This window comes from Vicugna pacos, chromosome 1, assembly GCF_048564905.1.
Source record: "Vicugna pacos chromosome 1, VicPac4, whole genome shotgun sequence".
In the NCBI taxonomy this organism is placed as follows: Eukaryota; Metazoa; Chordata; class Mammalia; order Artiodactyla; family Camelidae; genus Vicugna; species Vicugna pacos.
The window spans coordinates 53,554,440-53,578,630 of NC_132987.1; the positions used below are offsets into that span (position 1 = coordinate 53,554,440).

Genomic DNA, 24,191 nt, shown 5'->3' on the forward strand with positions numbered 1-24,191 from the left:
CTTGCAGCCAGATTTTTTGAAAGCATTTTCTAGGTTGCTTCTTCCATATTTTCCACATCCTAATAACTCTTCCACCTTACTTTCACTAAAGTCAGCAGTGACCTCCACACCTACTAAATCAAGCAACATTTTTTTCAGATTTTACTTACTCTTTTAACAGCATTTGTTCATTAATTCAAGAAGCATTTATTGAGTGACAGGCTCCAAGGATTCTTCAGTGACCCTAATGGACAAGGTGATTCATCCTCTCATGAGGCTTACATTCTAGCAAACAAACAAAAAAGTTTGACCATAAATAGACTAAGAAGTAAACAGACCAGAAATATCCAAAGCAAGTGTTATGTTAAAAATCAGACAGGCAGTATGGCAGACAGAGAGTTAGAGGCTACCTTAGATTGGTTAATTATAGAAAACCTTCCTGAGGAAGTAACATTGAGTCTGGAATCTGAATGACAAGAAGGAATCAGTGATGCAGAGATGTTAGAGAAGATTGTTACAGGTAAAAGCAACAGTTAATACAAAAAAAAAAAAAAAAAGGATGTATACATTGGGTGTTAAAGTTACAAGTAAAAGGAAGCCAGATTTGGAGCTTGGTTTCAAGAGAGAGGTGGTCCATTCAGGGCACGGTAAGATTTTTCCATTTTATTCTGAGTGATTTGGGAAACCATTAAAAGGTTTTAAGCCAGATCACTCTAGTTTGCTTTAGTGGTAACAGATTGTGGGGTGGGGGTCAAGTACAGAAGCAAGGAGCTTGTCTAAGAACTGGTCTAGGAGGTGGTCCTGGCCAGAGATGATAGCAGTGAGATGGAGAGAGATGGCTTGACTTTGGATTGTTTTGGAGGTAGAACTGATACGCTGATGAATCCAGTGTGAGGGTGTGGAAGGAGAGAATTTAAGGCTGATGCCTAATTTTTTGGCTTGAGAAACAAGGTGGATAGTGATTCCTTGAAGAAGGTTAGAAGACTGGGGATAGGTCTAAGTTTGAGAGACAAAGTCAGGAGTTCTATTTTGCCATTTTATTTTGAGATAGCTCCCAGGCATTCAGATATCAAGATATCAAGTCTAGTGGTGAATAAGTATGTCTGAGGGGAAGTTAGGGCTGAAGCTGTAAAGAGATGCATGATCATGGGACTGACTGAGAGGAAGGGTAGTGAGAGAAGAGAAGAGTCCCAGAACATGCTTTCATCTGGAAAGACTCGTACGACACCTCACTTCCATTTTCCCTCTTAACCTCTTTGGCTGTTGCTTCTCATTCTTCTCTGTTGACCCCTACTCTTCTACTTCAGCCTCCTCCTCCTGTACTCAGTGCTGTAATGCAGCTCTCAGAGGAACAGAGTAAAGGGTACTCTGTACTCAAGTCATCTCTATTCCTCTTCCTGGATTTTTTCTCAAATTGATTTCTCTCCATCCTTAAACACTTCAGACTCCTTTCATCCTTACTGCTCCTTCTGCCTGCAGAGTCCCTAGTTTCCAGCTTTGCTTTTGGCTAACATACATGTATCCCTTAGGTCATAGCTTAAATATTGCTCCCTCGGGGATGACCTTGAATACTCCAGACCAAGTCAGGTTCCTTTATAAACTTACATTTGTCAATGAATTATTTATGTAATTGAGTATCTTCCCCAAGTCATAAATCACACATTTTGTGCCCCTTTTCTGATGGGTGTCCACGATGAATGGGAGTTCTGCCAGGGTGGAGACGGGGTCTGGGTTTGTCTTATCTATTACGTTATCCCCAGTGCCTAGGAGAGGACCTGAATACAAGCACTCAGTAAATATTTGTAGAACTAGTGACCAAAGGTAAAATAAATATGAAAAGGGAGAGAATAGAGAAGAAATAAAATCAGATGTTGGAGAATCTTTACAAGTACCTATAATGTGATTGAAAGTAATATTAAACCTACAATAGCTCTTACCTGGGTGTTATGTTTTACCTTAACTTCAATTTTTTTTAGAGAAGGAATGAAAAAAATTAAGGAAAAGAATTCAAGATTTTCCCCATTCTTAAAGCTTTAAGAAAATAATTGGTGAGTCTTACTGAATTGTATGGACCAAACAACTTTTCCTTTTTACAGGTAGTTCTCATGTGTTGGGAAAATCGGCTATATGATGCTATGATCTATGTGTACAACAGAGGCATGAATGAATTTATTAGTCCAATGGAGGTAAGATACTTCCTAACTTGGACACACATTTAATATTCAATTAGTGTTTTTTCCCTTCCCTGTTTGCTTTGAATAGTTTGTTCTCATCCAGTCATTTTTTAATTTCTTGTAGATTTATTAGACTTGCACCTGTTGTTAAGGACTTTTAGGTAGTCTTTAATTTTATACCTACTGCCTTTGCTTTCTTTTTTAACCTGCATAAGTAGGTATTTAAATCCCAAGGAACAATAGATAAAACTAAAAGTAATGCTTGCCTGTTAGACTTCAAGTTTTTTCCTGAGAAGTTTTGATATTATGATACATCTTCCAAGAAGTATAATAAATTTATTAAGTATACTTGTATATGGTAAGTGTGCTATTGAGTAATGCTATTTTGTAGATATATTTTGTTGAGGGGGAGGTCCTGAAAATGGTGGAAAGTCATTATTTGTTAATTGCTAATTTATTGCTTTTCCCATTTCAGAATTTTATAGCATTCATTATAATTTCTTATTCTCCTAATCTTTAGAAGAGAGCATCTAAAAAGCATTTAGGCTTGTTTTAAAAAGAACCAAACCCATTCCATCTTGTTATTTACCTTAAATTTGAGGACAGAATTGTGGATAATGGATTGTGGATACACACAGTGTCCTGCCAGCCCATTGCTTTATTACAGCGACTTAATTACGTGAGTCAGAAGAGCCAGGCATCTGCTGAAGGTGTCCAGTCAACGTTTTTGTGTATTTAATGGGCATCCAAAATTACCTTCAGTATTAATAAGTCAGCAGTCATTCTATGATATTTCAGTCTTCTTTAAACATATTTAGCTTGATAGGTGAATATCCCTCTAATTCATAACTCCTTCAGGTTTAGTTGCACTTCTTGTCCCTTGGTCATTTTCCAGAGTGAGTGCCACAGTCCTTTGCTCTCGTTTTGACCTTGATTGTCTGTGTGTCAAATAAATACTAACATTTGAACACCTCTCAGCTGCCTCCTCAGTGAGGTCCGTGCATGCAAAAATGTTCTCTGCAAAAATGTTCTCTGTCCCACTATTAAACCACAATTAGGAAGAATTAATGCAATTTCTAGTTACTCTCAAAATAGTCTTTGAAAACAGATTCTAATTTGATGCATTCTGTGTTGATAAAAATGATTGCTGGATTTTGTAATTGTTGCTTTTGAAGTTTTTGTTTTGTGTGGGATTTTTATTCCTCAAAATCTGGTTTTCATTTATAACTATACATCTCAGATGGAACACTGAGCTATTGAGGTTGCCTTGTTTTGTGTTAAAAGTAGTTTTCAAGTTTAATGGCTTTCAGCAGGAGCTTGGAATTTGTTATTAAATAGTTACTTGGAGAATTTAGCAGTGGGAGGTTAGATGCATCTTATGATGCCTCTTTTATAATTCTCTGCCTGTAATGACATCACTATTCATAGTGTTTAAAATTTAGTAATTTCAGTTTAAAGAGGTCCAAATTAAGAGGAACTATAGTGCTTTCTGAAAGTTCCTAGATTTCCTAGAATGAAGAACAGTGTCATCATCTTTGTGATGAGTTCTATAGCCTCTGAAATCTTTCCTTAGTTCTAGTTTTGACTGCTTCTGAGGTAAAAGCAGTCTCTTGTGTTGGGAGGAAAAACTTTTCCTCTGTAGACTGAAATCTGAATGGTGGGGAGAGGACTGCAAATTAACTGAAAATAGACAGATTAACAGGAGAAAATACAAGATTTATTCACACCTGTACTGGGAGCTCTCAGTAATGAGTAAATCACTGAATAGCCAGAGGTAAAGGTTTATATACCAGTTCAACAAAACTTTGGGTGTGTGTGGGGGGGATTTAGATTTTCCACTGAAAGTATGAGTAGTTTATTGGGCTTTTTGAGGCTAATGAACAGCTGGGTTTGTACCTCCCAGTGCTAAGGGTCAGTCTTCTCCCAAACAGGAAGCTCCCAGGAAGACCAACATAGTTTTGCCATTAATCTTGTATCTTCAGAGGTTCTGCTTAAATTTAGATAATGTTTCTTTCTGTGGCTGCTGAATTGTTCATGTTTTCAATTTAAAGTAATCTTTATTACCATTTTGGTGGGCTATTAATCCCTTCACTTGCTTACTATTTTTAAAAGAATAAAGCACTTTTAGGAACTTAAGGATATCTTATATTAGAAATAATAATCTCAACAAACATCTTCCTCTAACTGGTATTTATTAAATGGTTTCTTTCAGGGAGGTATATAACAACAATGATTATTTCCCAGTGATCTTAGTAAAACAAGTTCATGCCCAAATTAAAAGTTTTTATATTTAATCTCAGTAGCAAATGGTTATCTAATTCAATGAAAGAAAAGTGATTAACAGCATAAGATTTTTGATTATTTGTAAGAAATATTCTTTATTTAAGATGATGGTGATTGTTTTCTTATTAATTTTAATGCAGAAACTTTTCCGAGTCATTGCTCCTCCACTGAATGCAGGGAAGACGCTAACAGGTATTAGTTTTCTATGCCTTAATTTTTTCCTCTTTTTTTGTGTTTAAAAATATTAGGTAAATATCATAAAAGTCACCAATTTTATATGTACAGTGTGAAATTTGATAACCATACATAATCATGTAACCACTACCCTAATCAAACTATAGAAGGCAGAAATGTGTAATTCCTTCACACTAAAAAGTTTCTTCCTGTCCCCTTGTACTTCCTTTCCCCACAGTCCCACCTCCAGGCAATCCTGGTTTACTTTCTGTCACTACATTTCATGTAAATAGAATCATATAGTATGTAATCTTGATGTTTTATTTCTTTCACTTAGCATAATGTTTTTGGGATTCATCCATGTTGTTGCATGTATTATATTTTGTTCCCTCTAATTGCTGAATAGTATTCCATGGGTTGGATATACTGTCATTTATTTATTCATCAGTTGAAGGACATTTGAGTTGCTTCCAGTTTGGAGCTATTGTAAGTAATGCTGCTACATTTACGAATAAGTTTTGTTCTGTTTTTAATTAAACTTTTTATTATGAAGAAATTTATAGATTCACATGCAGTTGTATGAGATGACACACGAGATCTGTATACTGTTTACCCAGTTTGCCCCAGTGATAACATCTTGCAAAACTGAAGCACAATATCACAACCAGATACTCACATTGATAAAGTCAAGATACAGATCAGTTTTATCACCACAGGTATCCCTTTTATCGTCCTTATCTCCCATAGCTGACCCCTAGGTATGAATAAATTTTTATGGGGGCAGGTGTGTTCATTTTTCTTGGGCAAATTCCTAGGCTTGGAATTGATAGATTATATGGTAAATATGTGTTTTACTAAGGTACTGGTATTTGGTTTTTCAAAATGACTGTACCATTTTGCATTCCTTTCAGCAATATGCAAGAGTTCCAAAGCTCCATATGCTTGCAAACACTTGGCACTCTCAATCTTCTTAAATCTTTAAAAAATTTTAGCCATTCTAGTGGGTGTGTAATGGTATATCTCGTTGTGATTTTATTTCCCTAAAGACTGATGACGGTCAGCACCTTTTCGTGTGCTCTTGCCCACTCACATATCTTTTTTTGTGAATTACCTATTTAAATCTTACGCCCTTTTTGTAGGGTAAGGAAGAGGTGTCATTTGACTTAATGTTACTGAGTCCTAAGCAGGAGAACTCCCTACCAGAGACTATGAGAGTTCTTTATGTAGTCTGGCTACCAGCTCCTTTTAAATACATGTTCCACAAACATTTTCTCTCAGTCCATTGCTTACCTTTTTGTTTTCTTACCCATGTTTTTCAAAGAGCAAAAGGTTTTAATCTGCATGAAGTCTATTTTACTTATTTTTTCTTTTCTAGTTTCAGCAGTTTTTTTGGTATTCTGTTTATGAATCTTTGCCCAATTCGATATCATAAAGGTTTTATCCTTTGTTTTCTAGAAATTTAATAAGTCTATAATCCATTTTGAGTTAATTTTCACATGTGATGCAAAGTCAAGTTCAAGGATTTTTTTCCCCCATACAGAGATCAGTTCCTTTACCATTTTTTGAAAATATTTTGTTTCCACTTTACCTGGACACCTTTTTCATAAAAAAAAAGTTTTGATAAAAATGGATTTTTGTCAAAAATCATCTGACCATAAATATGGGTCTACTTCTGTGCTTTCTGTTAAGTTCATTGGTCTGTATGTCTATACTTACACCAATAATATATTGTCTTGCTTATTGCAGCTTTAGTAGTAAGTCTTGAAATCAGGTATCTTAAGTCCTCCAACTTTGTTTTTCTTTTCCAAAATTAGTTTAGTTAGTCTAGGTCCTTTGCCTTTCTGTTTGAACTTTAAAATCAGCTCATCAATTTCTTTTAAAAAGCTTATTGGAATTGTGTTTAGGATTGCATTGATTCTACAAGTTAATTTGGGGAGGATTGCCATCTTAGCACAGTATTCTAATCTATGAATATGATATATTTCTCCATTTATTTTGGTCTGTTAAAATCAATTTGCTTTCTCAATTTCTGCAGAACAGCAGCTGGGATTTTGTTAAGGATTGCTTTGAATCTGTAGATCAATTTGGGTAGTATTGCTATCTTAGCATTATTGTCTTCCAATCCATGAACACAGGATATTTTTCCTTTTTTTAGGCCTTGTTTAGTTTCTTTCAATGATGTTTTGCCATTTTCGTTGTACAAGTCATATACTTCTTTTGCTAGATCTATTCCTAGTTTCTTCATTTGGTGCTGTTATAAATGGAATTGGTGTTTTCATTTTCAGACTATTCATTGCTAGTGTATAACAAATAAAATTGATTTTTATATTGATCTTGTATCCTGCATCCTTGCTGAATTCATTTATTAGTTTCTTAATTGATTCTTTTTTTTCATAAGATTCTTTAGAATTTTCTATATATATAAAATCATGTCATCTGTAAACAGAGTTAGTTTCATGGCTTCCTTTCTAATCTGGATTCCTTTTATTTCTTTTCTTCCCTAACTGGCTTGGCTAGGACCTCCAGTACAGTGTTGAACAGAAGTGGCAAGAGTGGACTTACTTTTTTTCTCATCCAAGCGGGGAAAGCATTCAATTTTTCACCCTTAAATATGACGTTAACTGTGAGTTTTTCATAAATGGCCTTACCAGTTTGAGGAAGTTCATTCTATCCCTGGTTTATTGAATGTTTTTAGCATGAAGGATTAGATTGTATCAACGCTTTTTTCTGTATCTATTTAGATAATCTTATGGGCTTTGTCATTTACTTTATTGATAAGGTTTTTAAGATTGAAGGATTTTTTTGTATGTTAACCCAATCTTACATTCTTGGAATAAATCTGACTTGGTCATGGGGTATAATCTTTTTCACATGTTGTTGGGTTGAGTTTGCTAATATTTTTCTGAGGAATTTTTTATGGCTGTCTTCTTAAAGTATATTGTTCTGTAGTCTTGTTTTCTTTTCACAGCTTTTTCTGGCCTTGTTATCGTGTATACTTGGTCTCTTGGTATTCTTGCCTCATGGAATGAATCAAGGTGTTCTCTCTTCTGTTTTTTTTTGAAAGAGGTTTTGAAGGATTGGTGTTAATTCTTCTTTAAATATATCATAGAATTTTTTAATGAAGTGATGTAGGCCTAGGATATTCTTTGCTGGCAATTTTTAAATTACTAGTTCAGTCTCTATTAAGTCTATTCAAATTATTTCTTCTTGAGTCAATTTTGGTTGTTTGTGTATTTCTAGGAATGTGTCCATTTTATCTGTTATCTAATTTGTTGGCATGTAGTGTTTATGGTAGTCTTTTGTAATACCTTTTATTTTTATAAGGTCTGTAGTCATGTCTCTTATTTACTTTTTTAATTTGAGTTTTCTTTTCTTGGTCTGTTTGTCAGTTTGGGTGGTCTTTTCAAAGAACCAATTTTTATTTTATTGATGGTCTTTGTTTTTCTTTACTCTTTTATTTATTTCTGATTAATCTTTATTATTTACATCTTTCATCTTCTTTGGGTTTAGTTTGCTCTTTATTTTTAGTTTCTTGAGGTAGAAGTTTAGATTATTCATTTGAAATCTTTCCTCCTTTTTAAAATGGTATTTATAGCTACAAATCTCCAAGCAGTGCTTTAGCTGCATTCCATAAGCTGTGGTAGTTGTGTCTTCGTTTTCATTTATCTCAAAGTATTTTCTAATTTCTCTTGTGATATTGGCTGTTTAGAAGTATGTTGTTTAATTTCCACCTATTTATAAATTTCTCACATTTCCGTGTGATATTGATTTCTAATTTCATTCCATTGTAGTCAGAGAACATACTTTGTGTAATTTCTACCTTTTTAAATTTATTGAAACTTGTAGCCTAACATATGTCCTGTCCTGGAGAAAGTTCAAGTGCACTTGAAAATAATGTGCTGAATGTGTGTTGTTGAGTGGAATGTTCTATGTACGTCTGTTAGGGCTAGTTGGCTTATAGTTTTGCTCAAGATTTCTATTTCCTGCTCATCTTCTGCTAGGTGTTCTATTCATTATTGAAAGAGGAGTATTGAAATGTAAAATATTATTGTTGAAATGTCTGTTTCTTACTTTAAGTCTGTCAGCTTTTGCTGTATTTTATTTTGGAGTTTTTAATGCTCCAGCAGGCAGTTTACAATTCTGCCTTAGCCTTTATTTCCTGCTTTTGCAGATCCTCAAAGTTAGCCACAGGTTATAGGCCTTTTCAGGTCTTTCCTGAGTATGTCCATAGCCCTGTACATGCACTTGTCCTTCTAGAGATCCAAAAATATGTCAGAGCTTTTGAAAGCCCCTACAGAACTCCCATTTTCCAGTTTTTCCTTTTAAGTTTTTTGATGAGTCTCTGGCACCTGTAAACTTAAACAATTGTGCTGATTATTTTCGACAAATGCCTTGGGGTTACTGATGTTTGCTTAGAGTAAATTCTGAGTCAGGACAAAAAAAAAAAAAAAAAAAAAACCAAGTCCTGAGAATAGAGCTTTTTAAATGAGTTGCCAGATAGGTCAGATAGTGACAGTTCTCTAAGGATGGGCTTTTGGGATAGTCCTGGAGTGACTGCTCGGTTGCTGGTTTTCATGGATACCTACTGTAGTTGCAAGGCTATGGTTTCAAAGCTATAGTGAAGCTAGGTAAAGGGGGACGGGACTAGGTAATGTTAAACCACCATAAAGTTCAGTGTTCTTACTGAGATTCAGACATTTTTCTTGATAAATATTCCTTGAATCATTGCAAGCCTTTAATTAATTTCAAGGGTTCTGGAAAAGTTGATTCTGACTGTTTCTGCCAGTATTCTTGTTGCTTTTATGGAGGAGCAGATTTTTTAAGGTTCTTCCTCTACATCTCGTAGGTCATTCCCTCTGGGTTTTGTTTCTGTTTGGTTTGGTCTTTTCCTCTCTCTGTTCTCCTTGGATTATTTCTCTTGCTATACCTTCAGGTTCGCTCTTTCATGTCAACTCAGCTGTTAAATCCACTCAGTGAATTTTTATCTTCCACGATTGCATTTTTCAATTTTGTAATTTTCATTTGGTTCTTTTTTATTGTTTCTGTTTCTCTCCTGCATCTCTTCATTTATCTGTTAAAATTTTCATGCATTGAAACATGTTTTGTTTTGCTTTATTGAGGATAAAAGTAATAGTTTGCTTTAAAATTCTTGCGTGTTAGTTCTAAATTTTGTTCATTTCAGGATTGGACTTGATTGATTTTCTTTTCTCTTAAGAAAAATATGTTTTATTTTCTTGGTTCTTCATATGTTGGATAACTTTGGATTGTATCCTGTATTGGATATTTGAATGTTGTATTGGATATTTGAATGTTACATTGTAGAGATTCTGGATTCTGTTAATCTTCTCCACCAAGAATTTTTTCTCTTTGTTTTGTCAGGTAATTTTCTTGACTGGCCTTGAATTGCAAACTCTGTTTCTGTGTGGGCTCCAGTTTCTTTTCAAAAGATTGTTTGTCTTTAACTGGTTGCTTTGATTTGGTTCCACATGTGTGGCTTAGGGGTCACTCAGTGATGAAGGTAGTCAAGTTTGAGGATCTTCTTTCTTGCTTTCTTTTTACAAGATTCTGCTAATCTGTTGACTGTTCACATTTCTTAGCTTCTCTAGTTCCCCAGCCAGAAAGATGACAGGTTTTCCCATGTGAGTCCCCATCTGCTGCTGCGCTTGCCACACAGACTGCACTTAGTTGCAGGCTGAAAGCCGCAAGTGATGATCATTTATTTGTGTACTTCACTGCCTCCACTCCTCTAGCACATGTGAATTCTGCACCAGAGCCGGCTTTTCTTCACACCCCAGGACCGTCAGGGAGGGAGCTCCAGTCTTGGTTCTAACTTCTTCTCTGGCTGAGCTGCTTTGATTCTTCCTTGTTTATACGTAGTGATTTAGGGAACAGTCACAGATGCCAGTAGATAGTTGGGTAACCCCCTCTTTGACTCTTTCCTTTTTGAGGTTCTACTTTCTTCCACATTTGTGGTTTCCTGGCTTCAATTTTCTGGTCCTCTGTGCCAGAAAGATTAGGGGTTTTTCTACCCCTCCCCCACCCCACCCCGACTGCCTCTGTGCAGTTACTTTTATGGCTGCCAGTCTGTCCTCCTCCCAGTGAGTGTGAATTCCCCATCAGTTTGTCTACCTCTGTTCCCTCTTCAGCAGCTTCAGATAGTTACTCTTTGTATTACGTCCAGGTTTTATAACTTTTTCTTTTGTAAGGGCAGGGGCAGGGAGGATCATTTGGCAGTCAGTACTTCATGTATAATAGTAGCCCTGAAACTAATCTTTTTGAAACAAACTTGAAAATTGTCTTTCACATATATAGGTAGCAAAAATGAAAGCAAAATAGTAACAGCCTCAAACAGAATGGATTAACTTTTGCAACAGAAAATTGTCTAAAAAAGATATTGGGGAGAGAGAATTAGAAAGGGGGTCAGGAAAATTAAGTACTATGTTAGTACAGTTCAGTATACATTTAGTGTGAATTTACTGTGTGTCAGACACTGTGCTGGATACTAGGACCACAGAGATAGACAGACTCCCTGCCCTTAAACTTCAAAGTAATGGAATAATGGAGATGGATATGTTAAACAAGTAAACTTAACTCTCTCTAGGAATATCATGAGCTAGATACATCCTAGCTGAGATTTCTAGCTGTAAAGGTCTATCTAATTAGCCAATAAACATGGCTAATTGAGTTGGATCAGATAACATTTGGGACTTTTGGTTTTTGGTCTGGCATATCAGGAGTTTAGAGATCACCACTCTGACCTACGAACAAGTAAAAAGCTCAACAAACTGAAAAATCAACAGCTCTTCTTAGATCTGCCAGAGATCTAAGTGGCCCAACCACTGCAGCAAAAACTAGAGAGACAGGCAGATACAGAGAATCACAACTTACTTGAGCAGACACCTCTGCAGGAACCAGTGCTAGGGTAGCAAAATCGAAACTGCAATTGATGATGTGCTACAGGCTCACCGTGAACAAGTCTGAGATTTAAAAATTCCAGGAGGGCCTGGTCACAGGGAAGCCTCCACAATTTCTTAAAAATTTACCTCCAGGACTACTACCAGGTTCTCACAATGATCATGAGAGAAAAATCCCTTATGTTTCTGCAGGAGGGTCGGGGAAAGGACCATTTTGAAATATGCCAGAGTATTCTGTTTTTCTCAATTAAACCATCTTCAGGAAAAAAACTGTTTTGCCAACCTCTGCTTTGGTTTTCATCAGAGCCTGACTTACCTGGGAAAAGGGAAATACCCAACTCCAGCACTTTTCACCCATGCGGTCCACCTAAGGCGCCGGGGGGAAACAACTGAGAAGCACTGGTGAAGTTCACATTCCAGGGGCACAGGTCTGCCAGAAGACTGAGACCTAATCAGGACTCTAGTAGAGTCCCCCTCTCCTCAGACCTTACCGCCACCTTACTAAAGGTTTACTTCCTGTAGTGCCTTTTACCTAGTGCATCATGTGTGCCTTTCAGAAATTAACTTTTTCTGTGAGGCCCGCATCATCCTAATATCAAAACCAAAGACACTACAAGGAAAGAAAACTGCAGGCCAGTATCTCTCATGAACACAGATGCAGAAATCCTCAATAAGATATTTGCAAATTGACTCTAACAAGGTGTAAAAAGAATTATACACCACAACCAAGTGAGATTTATCCCAGGTATGCAGGGGTGCTTCAACATTTGAAAATCAGTTGAGGTATTCCATCACATCAATAGGCTAGAGAATACAATCACATGATCATATTAATAGATGTAGAAAAAGCTTTAGACAAAATCCAACTCTTGTTCATGACAAAAACTCTGCAAATTAGGAATGGAGAGAAACTTCCTCAACTTGATGAAAACCATCTACAAAATCCTACAGCTAACATCATACTTAATGGTCTGGAACTTAATGCTGAAGAACAAGGCAAGGGTGTCCACTGCTCTCAGCATCATACTGTCTGTCCTAGCTGGTGCAAAAAGACAAGTAAAGCACATGAAAGGTATATGGATTGGGAAGGAAGAAATAAACTGGTTTTGTTCACAGGTGACATGATCATTTATGTAGAAATTGATGAAATTTCTGAAAAAAATGGACCAATAAATTCCTGAAACTTTTAAGTAATTGCTGCAGGATTGCAGATACAAAGTTAATATGCAAAAGTCAGTTGCTTTACTATACACCTGCAGCAAACAAGTGGAATTTGAAATTATAAACACATTACCATTTATATTAGTACATTAAAAAATGATATACCTGTGTGTAAATATGACAAAATATGTACAAGATCTATATGAGGAAAACTACAGAACACTGATGAAAGAGGTCAAAGAAGAACTAAATAAATGGAGAGATAGTCTGTATTCATGGATAGGAAGACTCAGTATTGCCAAGATGTCATTTACTTCCATCCCTGATCTGTAGATTCAATGCAATCCCAATCAAAATCCCAGCACGTTTTTTTTTTTTTTTTGGATATCGACAAACTTATTCTAAAACTTATATGGAGAGGCAAAAGACTCAGAAGAGTTAAGTCAGTATTGAAATATAAGAACAAAGTTGGAGGACTGACTCTACCTGACTTCCAGACAATATAAAGCTACAATAATTAAGACAGTGTGATGTTGGCAAAAAAAAAAAAAATAGAAAAATAGATCTGTAGAATAAAATAGAGAGCCCAGAAATAGACTCTCATGAACATAGTCAACTGATCTCTGAGGCAGCAGAGGCAATGTATTGGCATGAAGATAGTCTTTTCAACAAATGGTGCTGGAACAACTGGACATCCACAGACAAAAAATGAATCTAGACTCAGACCTTACACTCTTCACAAAAATTAAATCAAAGTGGATCATAGATGTAATTGTGAAATGCAAAACTATAAAATATATAGAAGATAACATAGGAGGTAACCTAATTGACTGTAGTTATGGTGATGAATTTTTAGCTACAACACCATGAAAGAAAGATGTCATTCATGAAAGAAATAATTGATAAGCTGGGCTTCATTAAAATTAAAAACTTCTGCTCTGCAAAAGACATACTGAGAGAATGAGAAGATAATCCACAGACTGAGGATGATTGATATGAAAATACTTGCTAAAGACTGTTACCCAAAATATACAGATAACTCTTAAAATTCAACAGTAAGAAAATGAACAACCCAATTAAAAAATGAGCAAAGACCCAAACAGACATTTCACCAAAGATCTACAGATGGCAAGTAGCATGTAAAAAAGATGTTCAGCATTACTAGTGAATTACAAATTAAAACAACAATGGGATTACAAATTACAACAACAGTACACTCACCTATTAGAATGACTGAAATCTGCAACACTGACAACCCCAAATGCTGGCTAGGATGTGGAGCATTAGGAACTCTCATTTACTGCTGATGGGAATGCAAAATGGTAGAGCCACTGTGGAAGACAGTTTGGCAATTTCTTACAAGGCTAAATATACTCTAACTGTATGATCCAGTAATCACACTCCTTGGTATTTAACCAAAGGAGATGAGAACTTATTCACACAAAAACCTGCACACAGATGTTTATAGTAGCTCTTTTCATAGTTGCCAAAACTTGAAACCAATCAAGATGTTTATAGTAGGTGAATGGATGAATAAACTGTGTACATCCATACGATGGATTACTATTCAGCACTAAAAATAAATGAGCTATCAAGCCATGAAAAGACATGGAGGAAACTTAAATGTATCACTCAGTGAAAGAAGCCAGTGAAATACATACATCCTGTATGATTTCAATTATATAACATTGTGGAAAAGACAAACCTGTGGAAACAGCAGAAGGATCAGTGTTTACTAGGGATTGAAGAGATGGAGGGATGAATAGGTGAAGCACAAGATTTTTTTAGGGCAGCAAAACTATTCTCCATGATACTATAATGGTCGATGTATGTCATTATACTTTGTCAAAACCCACAGAATGTACACCACCAAAAGTGAACTCTAATATAAACTATGGACTTTAGGTGATAATGATACATCAATGTAGTAGGTTCACTGATTATAAGAAATGTACCACTGGTGCACTGTGTTGATTGTGGGGGAGATTGTATGGTCTAGGGATAAAGGATATGTGGGAAATCTCTATACCTTCCTCTCAACTTCGCTGTGAATATAATTAAAACTTCTCTAAAAATTAAATTTTATTAACTAAAAAAGGTTCAGAATTGAAGTGGAATGTAATTATTCATATAATTTTGAGCAATTCAAGTTTATTTGCACATGTAACAACATATTTAGAGTATTTATAAAGGATTATTCATTAAATAAGAGAGGTACACTTGCTTGCATTATGTCTAGTATTCATATGTCAAAAATAGAAGTTGCAGCTTATCCATATCACCAGCCACAAATTCCTATAATCTGCACACCATAAGGATTACTGATCACTTCACCCACTCTAGATGCTCCTGTTCTGTTCTTTGTTAATTTTGATCTTTTGACCTAAAACTTGGTCTAATTATGTTTCTAAATTCTTCTAACCAAGAAATAGGTTTATATTACTAGATGACAGAATCTTACATTTTACACATAGAATACGAAGGTTCCTAAAGAGTGTTTAGTCTAAGTTTTTAAACACTTGTGAACTGTGGCCTTCTTGGCCCTAGAGTACTGTAGGTGGTAAGAGTCCGTATTACAAATGAGAAGATGTTACAGTTATGCCTTAATATTAGTTCATTGGTCGTGATCTATAATTGATCAGCTCATTGTCTGCTCTATGCCTTCCCTTGGTCCCAAGCTATTGGTTAAGCCAATGATACATAGATCATTATACTCAGATCTGTACCTTCTACGTGTACCCTTGAATGACTCATCGATTCTGTGTCTATGAAAAGGATCTAATGGAAATTCCAAAAAAAAAAAATAATAATAATAAATATTATTATTATTAAAGTGATCTTACCTCACTTTCTGTTATTTGGTAATATACTTACCTTAAATGCTACCTTTTATTTTTTGTTTCCACAAAAAGGTTTTATTTCTGGAAAGGTTCTGAGAGAGAATTGCTAAAGATATTTTTCTGTTTTAGATGAGCAAGTTGTTATGGGCAACAAGCTTCTTGTATATATTAGGTAAGAGATGTTACATTTATTTATCTCTGTGTATGCTTCTTCTGTAAAAGTTTCCCCTGTATTCTTAGAGGGACTGTCACCTCTTACCTGTGTAGTGCTTTTCTTTTTTCGGTGTTCTTTTGTGTGCAGCAGTGCTTTTCAACCATGCCTCTTCCCACCCCAGACATTTGCAGTGTCTGCAGACATTTTTGCTTGTCACATCTGGGGCTGAGGGAAAGATGCTACTGGCGTCTAGTGGGTAGAGGCCAGGGATGCTGCTAAGCTTCCTGCAATGCACAGGGTAGTCCCCATAACAAAGAATTATCTCTCCCAAAACATCAATAGGGCAGAGATTTAGAAGCCCTGATATATTTTACTTTCACCACCAGCAGCTCTGTGAGTTATGTGTTTGTCCCTATTTTATACATAAGGGCAGGAGATTAGTTTGCATCAAGAAAAAGTTAGTGACAGAAGTAAGCTGAAATGTTTATCTCCTTACTCCTGGAACAGAGTTCTTCCAGTAGACTGCAGGCTCAGAATTGTGTCCTGATAGAGCTTTTAGATAGGTAACTGGCTGGCAGGCAGGCAGGCAGGAAGGTGGCAGAACCTGCTGGCGCATCATTTTAGCTTCTATATATATCAGAGTTAACTTCGAGATCTATCTCACATTTGTTAATTGATTCTTTAGTATAGAAGAACATATGTAGTCTTTACCTAGTACTTTATCATCTATACTTTATTATTTAAATTTTTTTTCTTTTTACTTTTTTATTGGGCAGTGGTAATTAGGTTTGCTTGGCTTGTTTGTTTGTTTAATGGAGGTACTGGGGATTGAACCCAGGACCTCATGCATGCTAAGCATGAATTCTAGCACTGAACTATACCCCCACTCCCATCATCTGTACTTTAAACTTTTTAGAATATGCTGGTATCCAGCTGTCTCTAACATTCAAAATTAATGACTAGTTCAAAAAGGTTTAAAATTCATACCACCTCCACCCTCTCCACCCCCCCCAAAAAAAAACAGAAAAAAATGATGATATACTCAGAAGACGTTTTTATAACTCAGCCCACAAGGCAAGTCATTAGCCATTAGGAAGGTCTGATTTGGAGGTAAAAACTGCAGTTAATTTCTCATGAGATTTTAATTTTCCCTGAAGGCTTGTCCGATTGCAGACATTTTCCAGACATTTATTAGCTCATTCCCCATTTGTATTCACCATTCTTAGAACCACTGGTTTAAAAGTCTCTGAGAACATGAGGCTTTTAACAGGTAAATCATGGGATAATAGTGCCGTTAAGCACTTTCCAGATGCTGGGTGTAAGATTTTTAGATAATCTGTCCTTATTCCTCCTTCCCCTTTTAGTGCAGCTTGGGTTTTTCTTAGGAAGAATAAGAAGAAATGAAAGTCGTTACTCACGTCATAGGATGTGTTATTTCACCACCATCCCTGTCACCCATATTTTCTGAACTGTCATCTTAATCTGGGTTTCAACTTGCCCTCACTGGTAAAAGCTGAGCCTGTTTAAAAATTAAACTAGTAGCTTGGGTTTGAGAAACAAAGTGTTCCCTGGATGTTGGCCCATTACAAGTCACCAAATCTGTTCTCCTTGTTTCTGTTGTAGCTGTTGTCTGGCAGGTCGTGCCTATCCCCTTGGTGACATCCCTGAAGATCTTGTGCCCTTGGTTAAAAACCAGGTTGGTGCTATTTTCATAGCATTTTTACTCTCTTATTAAGTTGCAGTAAAGACAAATTGTAATTCAGGGTTACACATGGGTCAGGAGCTATCAGCTATGACAGCAGAGAGCCTACCCACCATCCCCGAAGCCAGTAATTATAGCTGAGAGCAGTTAGAGAAGTTAAAACATAGTGGCAATTTAAACTAAATTCAGCCTGCCTTTATTTTATCCAAATGAGAATCATTGCTTCAGCAAGATACTTTGTAGGGTGAGAAAATAATCAACTATTTTTTTCAATTTGCAGGTTTTTGAATTTCTAATTCGCCTGCATTCAGCAGAAGCTTCCCCTGAGGAAGAAATCTATCCCTATATTCGAACTTTGCTACATTTTGACACAAGAGAATTTCTAAATGTATTGGCACTGGTAAGAGAGAATATGATTCTAAGGTGTTTAAAAAGGAGTCAGGGTGATTTTTTTAATAGAAAGAAAGACAAACAATAATCCATATGCAGGGATAATTTTCTTATCCTAGCAGTAAGTCAGGGTTTCAAATGTTTACTTTTGTTGTGCCAGCTATATTTTCTAATTCATTATCTCCCTTTTACTCTTCCTTCCACCCTTCCTTCCCCTCTCTTTCCTCCCTTCCTGCTTCTGCTCTGTCTCTGTCTTTGTGTCCCTGTCTCTTTCTTACACATTTTTACAGAAAGTTAAAGCACAGTTATATGTGGTACATCTTTGATTTTGTAGATTATGTTAGCTTGCATGCTAAATATGGAAGACGGCTCTGAAGGACATCTGGTGGTGACAATGTAGTTGGAGTAACTGGAGTTAAAATGGAACAAGGAAACTTCCTGTTGAAAAAAAATCATTATAATGTTTTATTAAAGATAAAATACATAAAAGTTGCATGATCAGTTCAATTCTAGAGCAAATATGGTACACTTCTGAACTTTGTCTTTCAAACTCAACATGAAATGGCTGAACAAAAAGCTTCAGAGATTCCATTTTGTCTGCCAGTTTTTGTTAAGCCCAATCTGGGTGAGCCAGGTTCTCTGTGAAAATGCCCCCAGGGAAATAATTATATAAAACGTAATATATCTTCCCAACTAAATAGTATTGTAGTTTTTTAAAAAAGCTTTTGATAATATGGACTTATATTTGAATACTTAGTGGAGCATCAAGCTCACAAATGTATAAAACACAGCTATTGTATATGCACAATATTTGGAGAAAAAAGACAGGAAGGAAATACATCTAAATATTAATAGTGGAAGCAAAGCAGAGTTTTATAATTACTAATGGATTAATAATTGCCTGTATAATTAATGTTTTAATTTACTTAGTATATTATGAGCTGTGTGGTTAACTCTGTGAGATGGGGTAAATTTATATCATCAGCATATGGTGCTTTTATAAGTTGAATAATACACTGTTAAATTTTTAAAAAGTAAGTGCTCATGAGAAGGTTAAGATTCTAATCATATTATACTTTGAACTAGTTCAATTTGAAAGTCTGATTTCTGAAGTGGTCATTTTAACTGCATAGGAAGGAGAAAAAAGAAACTTAGAAATGGAAGTCAGATCTAGTTGGTTTAGGCAACCTTAGATGTCCAGAATAGAACATAAGGGTCTTGGTGTCTGGCATGTAGGAAAAAAAGAAGCAAGAAGTAGTGGGGCAGGGGGTTCAGAAAGTAGTAGAAAGCAACAGAGAATTTTACCTAATTTTCATTTTTTAAGGACTGTGGTAGCACTGATGATAATTTGGAATTATGCTGATGTCTGAATTATGATACTGGGATTGATAGTAAGGCTGCAGTACAATCTCTCCTGTCATTTCTTGACAAATATTTAAGTACCAAGTGTATATATCACATGTACTGTACTAACTGGGCATGCACCCTGGGCTGACAGGATATGATCAAACTCTGCCGTTGTGGGGGAAGAGGATCCAGGCTTGTGGACAGGTAATCACAGCACAGTGTAACGCATGTTACTGGAGGAGTGCAGAAGCAACACTTAGGAGGAGAATCTAATGGAGAGATAAGGAAGATGTCTTCCATGAAATGATGTCCATGAGGAGTCTCAAAGGCTGTGTTGAAGTTAGGTTAAGGATAGGGAAAAATATTCTAGGCAGAAGGATACAATATGTAAAAAGTCCTGGAAATAAGACAAAGCAATGTGTGTTCAAGTAATTGAAAAAAAAAATCAATACTTATTATGGCCACATCTTTCTGTAAGGAAGCCTCCAGAGAGCGAGAAATCCCGAGAGGTAGGTAGAGACTGAGTTTTGTAATCCATGGTAAGGAGTTTGGACTTTATACTATAGTAGTAGGTAGCCATTAAAGCCTTTTAGGTAGAAAAATACCCTGAAGAGTAGTTTAGAAAAATTCCTCCTGACTATTGGATGGAAATGGATTGAATGAAATAAGATGAGACTGGAGGCAAAAAGATGGTAGCAGTATTTTGTGATAATCTAGATAGAAAATAATGGTGGCTGGAATTAGGGCAGTGATAGTGGGAATAGTAAGACATGAAAGGGTTTGAAAGATATTTTAGGAGGCAAATCAGCCTAAAATTTAGGGCTTACTGTGCAGTTGGATGTGAAAGAGAAGACAAATAGGGAAGCACCAAAGATTCCCAGATTTCTGACTTGCTGAACTGGATGGTTGGTGGTTTATTTGTGGATTCAACAGGGAATCAGGAGAAACAAGTTTCTTAGGAGATGGATGGGGGTGGGAAGCAGAGTAGTGGTGAAGTGTAGAGGGAGTAGATGATTCGTTCTTTTTTGGAACGCCTAAAAGACTAGTGGAGGTTTCCTTCTACGGGCGTGCATCAAAGTTGGCAGCATCCCCAAATACTGGAGCTGGAGAAATTGATGATACCTAGAATCCTAAATCCTGGATTCACTGCCTGTTATATCTGCCATAACTGATTAATCAAAAAACCTTCCTACTAATGTACCTCAATAAGAAGAACATTTTCAGGGAGACCCAAAAGAATTTAGATGACAGACTTTTAAATCATTTTCCCCTCTTTAAATATAGGAATTTTTTTTCAAGTGAGGTTTTTAAATTTAGCTTTCTTGAGGTTTAATTTATACAAAATATGATTCACCCATTTCAAGAGAAGAGTTTGACAAACATGCAGTCTTATAACCACTACTGCAATCTAGATAGAGAACATTTCTGTTCCCCCCAGTCACTTTTGCAGTTTTGTAGTTAGTCCCATCCCTACCCTTGGCAACTGCTGGTCTGCTTTGTGACAGTGTAGTTTTACCTTTTCTAGAAGGTAATTTATATAGAATCATACACTTTGTAGTTTTTTCTGACTTCTTTCACTTATAATACTTCTGACATTTATCCGTGTTGTTGCTTATATCACTAGATTGTTCTTCTTTATGGCTATGTAGTTTTTCGTTTTATGCATATATAATTGTTGATCCATTCACCAGTAGGTGGTCCTTGGGGTTGTTTCCAGTTTTAGGCTATTATGAATAAAGCTCATGAATATTTATATCAGGACTTTGTGTGGACATATATTTTTATTCCTCTTGAGTGAATACTGAGGAATGGAGTTGCTGGGTCATTTAAGTGTATTATTTTACTTTGTAAGAAACTAATGAACTGTTCTAAAGTGATTCTACCATTTTACATTCCCACCAATAGTACATGAGAGTATCAGTCCTTTCATTTTCTCTCCAACACTTGGCATTGTCAGTCTTTAATTTGACGATTCTAACAGGTGTGTAATGGCATCTCATTGTGGTTTTAATTTATATTTTCCTCCTGACTACTGGAGGAGTATATCTTCATTAAAATATATTAGCAAATAAAATATGTTTGCCATCCATATATTCTCTTTGGAGAAATATCTGTTCAATTTTTTTGTCCATTTCCCCCTCTATTCTTTAAAATTGTGTTTGTTTTCCTGTTGGTTTTTGGAATTCTTTATATATAAGTTCTTTATTAGATTACATAAGTCTAGCAGATGTTTTCTCCCTGTCTGTAGTTTGTCTTTTCATTCTCCTAATGTCTTTTTTTTTAAATTCCATTATTGTGGTGTAATTCCTGTACAGTAAATGACACATACTACAGATGTACAATTTGATGAATTTTGATAGATGTATACACCTGTGAAACCACCACCACAATCAAGAAAGCTAACGTTTCTATTACTCCCCAAGACGTGCAAGTTTGGAACTCCCGATTTTTCCCTTCCCACCCTCTCTACCCACTGGTAACCATAAGTTTGTTCTCTATGTCTGTGAGTCTGTTTCTATCTTGTAGATGAGTTCATTTGTGTTCTTTTTCTGACAATATCTTTTGAATAGAAGAAGTTAAAAAAATTTTTTATTGGATGCTCCTAGAGAATGTCATTCTAAGTGAAGTAAGCCAGAAAGAGAAAGAAAAATACCATATGAGATCGCTCATATGTGGAATCTAAAAAACAAAAACAAAAACAAACAAACAAACAAAAACAAAGCGTAAATACAGGACAGAAATAGACTCATGGACAGAGAATACAGACTTGTGATTACCGGGGGGCAGAGGGTGGGAAGGGATAGACTGGGATTTCAAAATTGTAGAAAGATAAACAAGATTACACTGTATAGCACAGGGAAATATACACAAAATGTTATGATAAATCACAGAGAAAAAAATGTGACAATGAGTGTGTATATGTCCATGAATGACTGAAAACTTGTGCTGAACACTGGAATTTGACACAACATTGTAAAATGATTATAAATCAATAAAAATGTTAAAAAAAATTTTTATTGAAGTATAGTCAGTTTACAATGTTGTGTCAGTTTCTGATGTACAGTGTAGTGTTTCAGTCACACATATACATACATACATTTGTTTTCATATTCTTTTTCATTATAGGTTACTACAAAATACTGAATATAGTTCCCTGTGCTATACAGAAGAAACTTATTGTTTATCTATTTTATATCTAATAGTATCTGCAAATCTCAATCTACTAATGTATCCCTTTCTACCTCCTTTCCCCCTGGTAGCTGTAAGTCCGTTTTCTGACTGTGAATTTGTTTCTGGTTTGTAAATAAGTTCTTTTGTGTGTTTTTTTAGATTCCACATATAGTTCACATTATATGATATTTTTCTTTCTCTAACTGGCTTACTTCACTTAGAATGATGATCTCCAGGTCCATCCATGTTGCTGCAAATGGCATTATTTTATTCCTTTTTTGTCTGAGTAGTATTCCATTGTATAAATATACCACAACTTCTTTATCCAGTCATCTGTCAATGGACATTTAGGTTGCTTCCATGTCTTGGCTATTGTAAATAGTGCTGCTAAATTTTGATTGTCTAATTTATTAGTTTTGTTTTATGGATCGTGCTTTTGGTGTCATATCTTAGAAATCTCTGCCTAACCTAAAGTCACAAAGATTTTCTCTTGTATTTCTTTTAGAAGCCTTATGCTTTTAGGTTTTATATTTAGATCAGTGATCCATTTTGAAGAAATTTTTGCATGTGGTGCAATGTTCAGATGCAGGTTCTTTGTTCTTTTTTTGCATACAGATACCTAACTCTTACAGCACTGTTTGACAAAAAGGCTGTCCTTTCTTTACTGAATTGTCTTTGTACTTTGTCAAGGTATGTCATCTTTGTATATGGGTCTACTTGTGAACTCTATTCTGTGCCACTGGTCTATTTCTCTGTCTTGATGCTGGTACCGTGCTGTCTTGGTTACTATAGGTTTATAATGAGTACAAAAATCATATTATGGTAGCTCTTCTATGTTCTTGTTCTTCTTCAAAGTTACTTTGTCTTTTATAGTTGTTTTTTTTTGCATTTTAATATGAGTTTTTAGAGTTATCATATTAATTTCTACAAAAGCTTGCCTGGATTTTGACTAGAGTTATGTTCAATGTTTAGTCAATTTAAGAGTTAACATCTTAGCAATAGTGAGTTTTCTGACCCATGAAAAGGTATACTGTTCCATTTATTTAGGTCTTCTTTAATTTTTGTCAGCAATATTTTTTAGTTTTCAGAGTGATAAGGATTCCTCTACTGTTGTACAATTAAAAAATTTTGATAAATTAAAAATTGCCTCCCTCTTATTTTGCTTTGCATATTCCTATAAAGAAAACTAATGTCAACTTGATTTTTCCTAACTTTCCCAGGGGCTTAGTCTCTTTTTCCTAAAGGATCAGAAAACTTTTTTTTGTATTTAAAGACACTGTAGGTTTAAATACTTTTTCTGTGTCATTATTTTGTATTTCATCTTCAGAAACTCCAATTTTTGTATATTGTATCTTCTTTATCTTGTAACATTTATCACCTTTTCTTTGCTCTCCTTTACTTCATTCTTTATTTAAATGTCATTTCCTTGGTTCATTTCAATTATGAAAAGAATTTTTCATTTCTCTTTCTATGCTTTTGGTCAAATCTGTTCTCCCTTCAGTGGGGCTTGTAATTCTGTCTATATTTCTGAGATGACTTTTTAAAAAAAATATTTTCTGAGTTCAGTTAGCTCTTATTTCATATCTTTCTGCTCTTTATTCATTTCTTTTCTGTATTCTCAAATTTCTGGTTTGTGACGTTCTTTTATATCTACAATTGTATTCTTAATATGTATTGAGATAGTGTTATATATAGTTTACCTCTGTTTTGTGGCTAGTTTTTATTTATATTCTGGAGTGCCTCATTTGCTGTTTTTATTGTCATTTTTTGCTGTTGGATTTTTCTGGACTAGCAGTAATAGGTCACCTTGTTGGATGGTGAGAGAAAACTACCTGCTGTTTTTCCTCATTCAAGTACCTTCTTTATTTGCTACAACCAAGTGCAATTTCTTAAATAGTGTCT

The 24,191-nt window shown here is 35.4% G+C and overlaps 1 protein-coding gene across 3 annotated transcripts in view; it reads left to right on the plus strand.

Moving 5' to 3' along the window:
• Positions 1-24,191, plus strand: part of VPS8 (VPS8 subunit of CORVET complex) — a 223,960-nt gene that overhangs the window by 82,958 nt on the left and 116,811 nt on the right. For all 3 annotated transcript variants that reach the window (XM_006201017.4, XM_072962166.1, XM_072962169.1), the window contains 5 exons: positions 2,076-2,165; positions 4,577-4,628; positions 15,655-15,697; positions 17,303-17,375; positions 17,662-17,781. In XM_006201017.4, the coding sequence (XP_006201079.1) occupies positions 2,076-2,165; positions 4,577-4,628; positions 15,655-15,697; positions 17,303-17,375; positions 17,662-17,781 (378 nt within the window). The remainder of the gene's footprint in view (positions 1-2,075; positions 2,166-4,576; positions 4,629-15,654; positions 15,698-17,302; positions 17,376-17,661; positions 17,782-24,191) is intronic.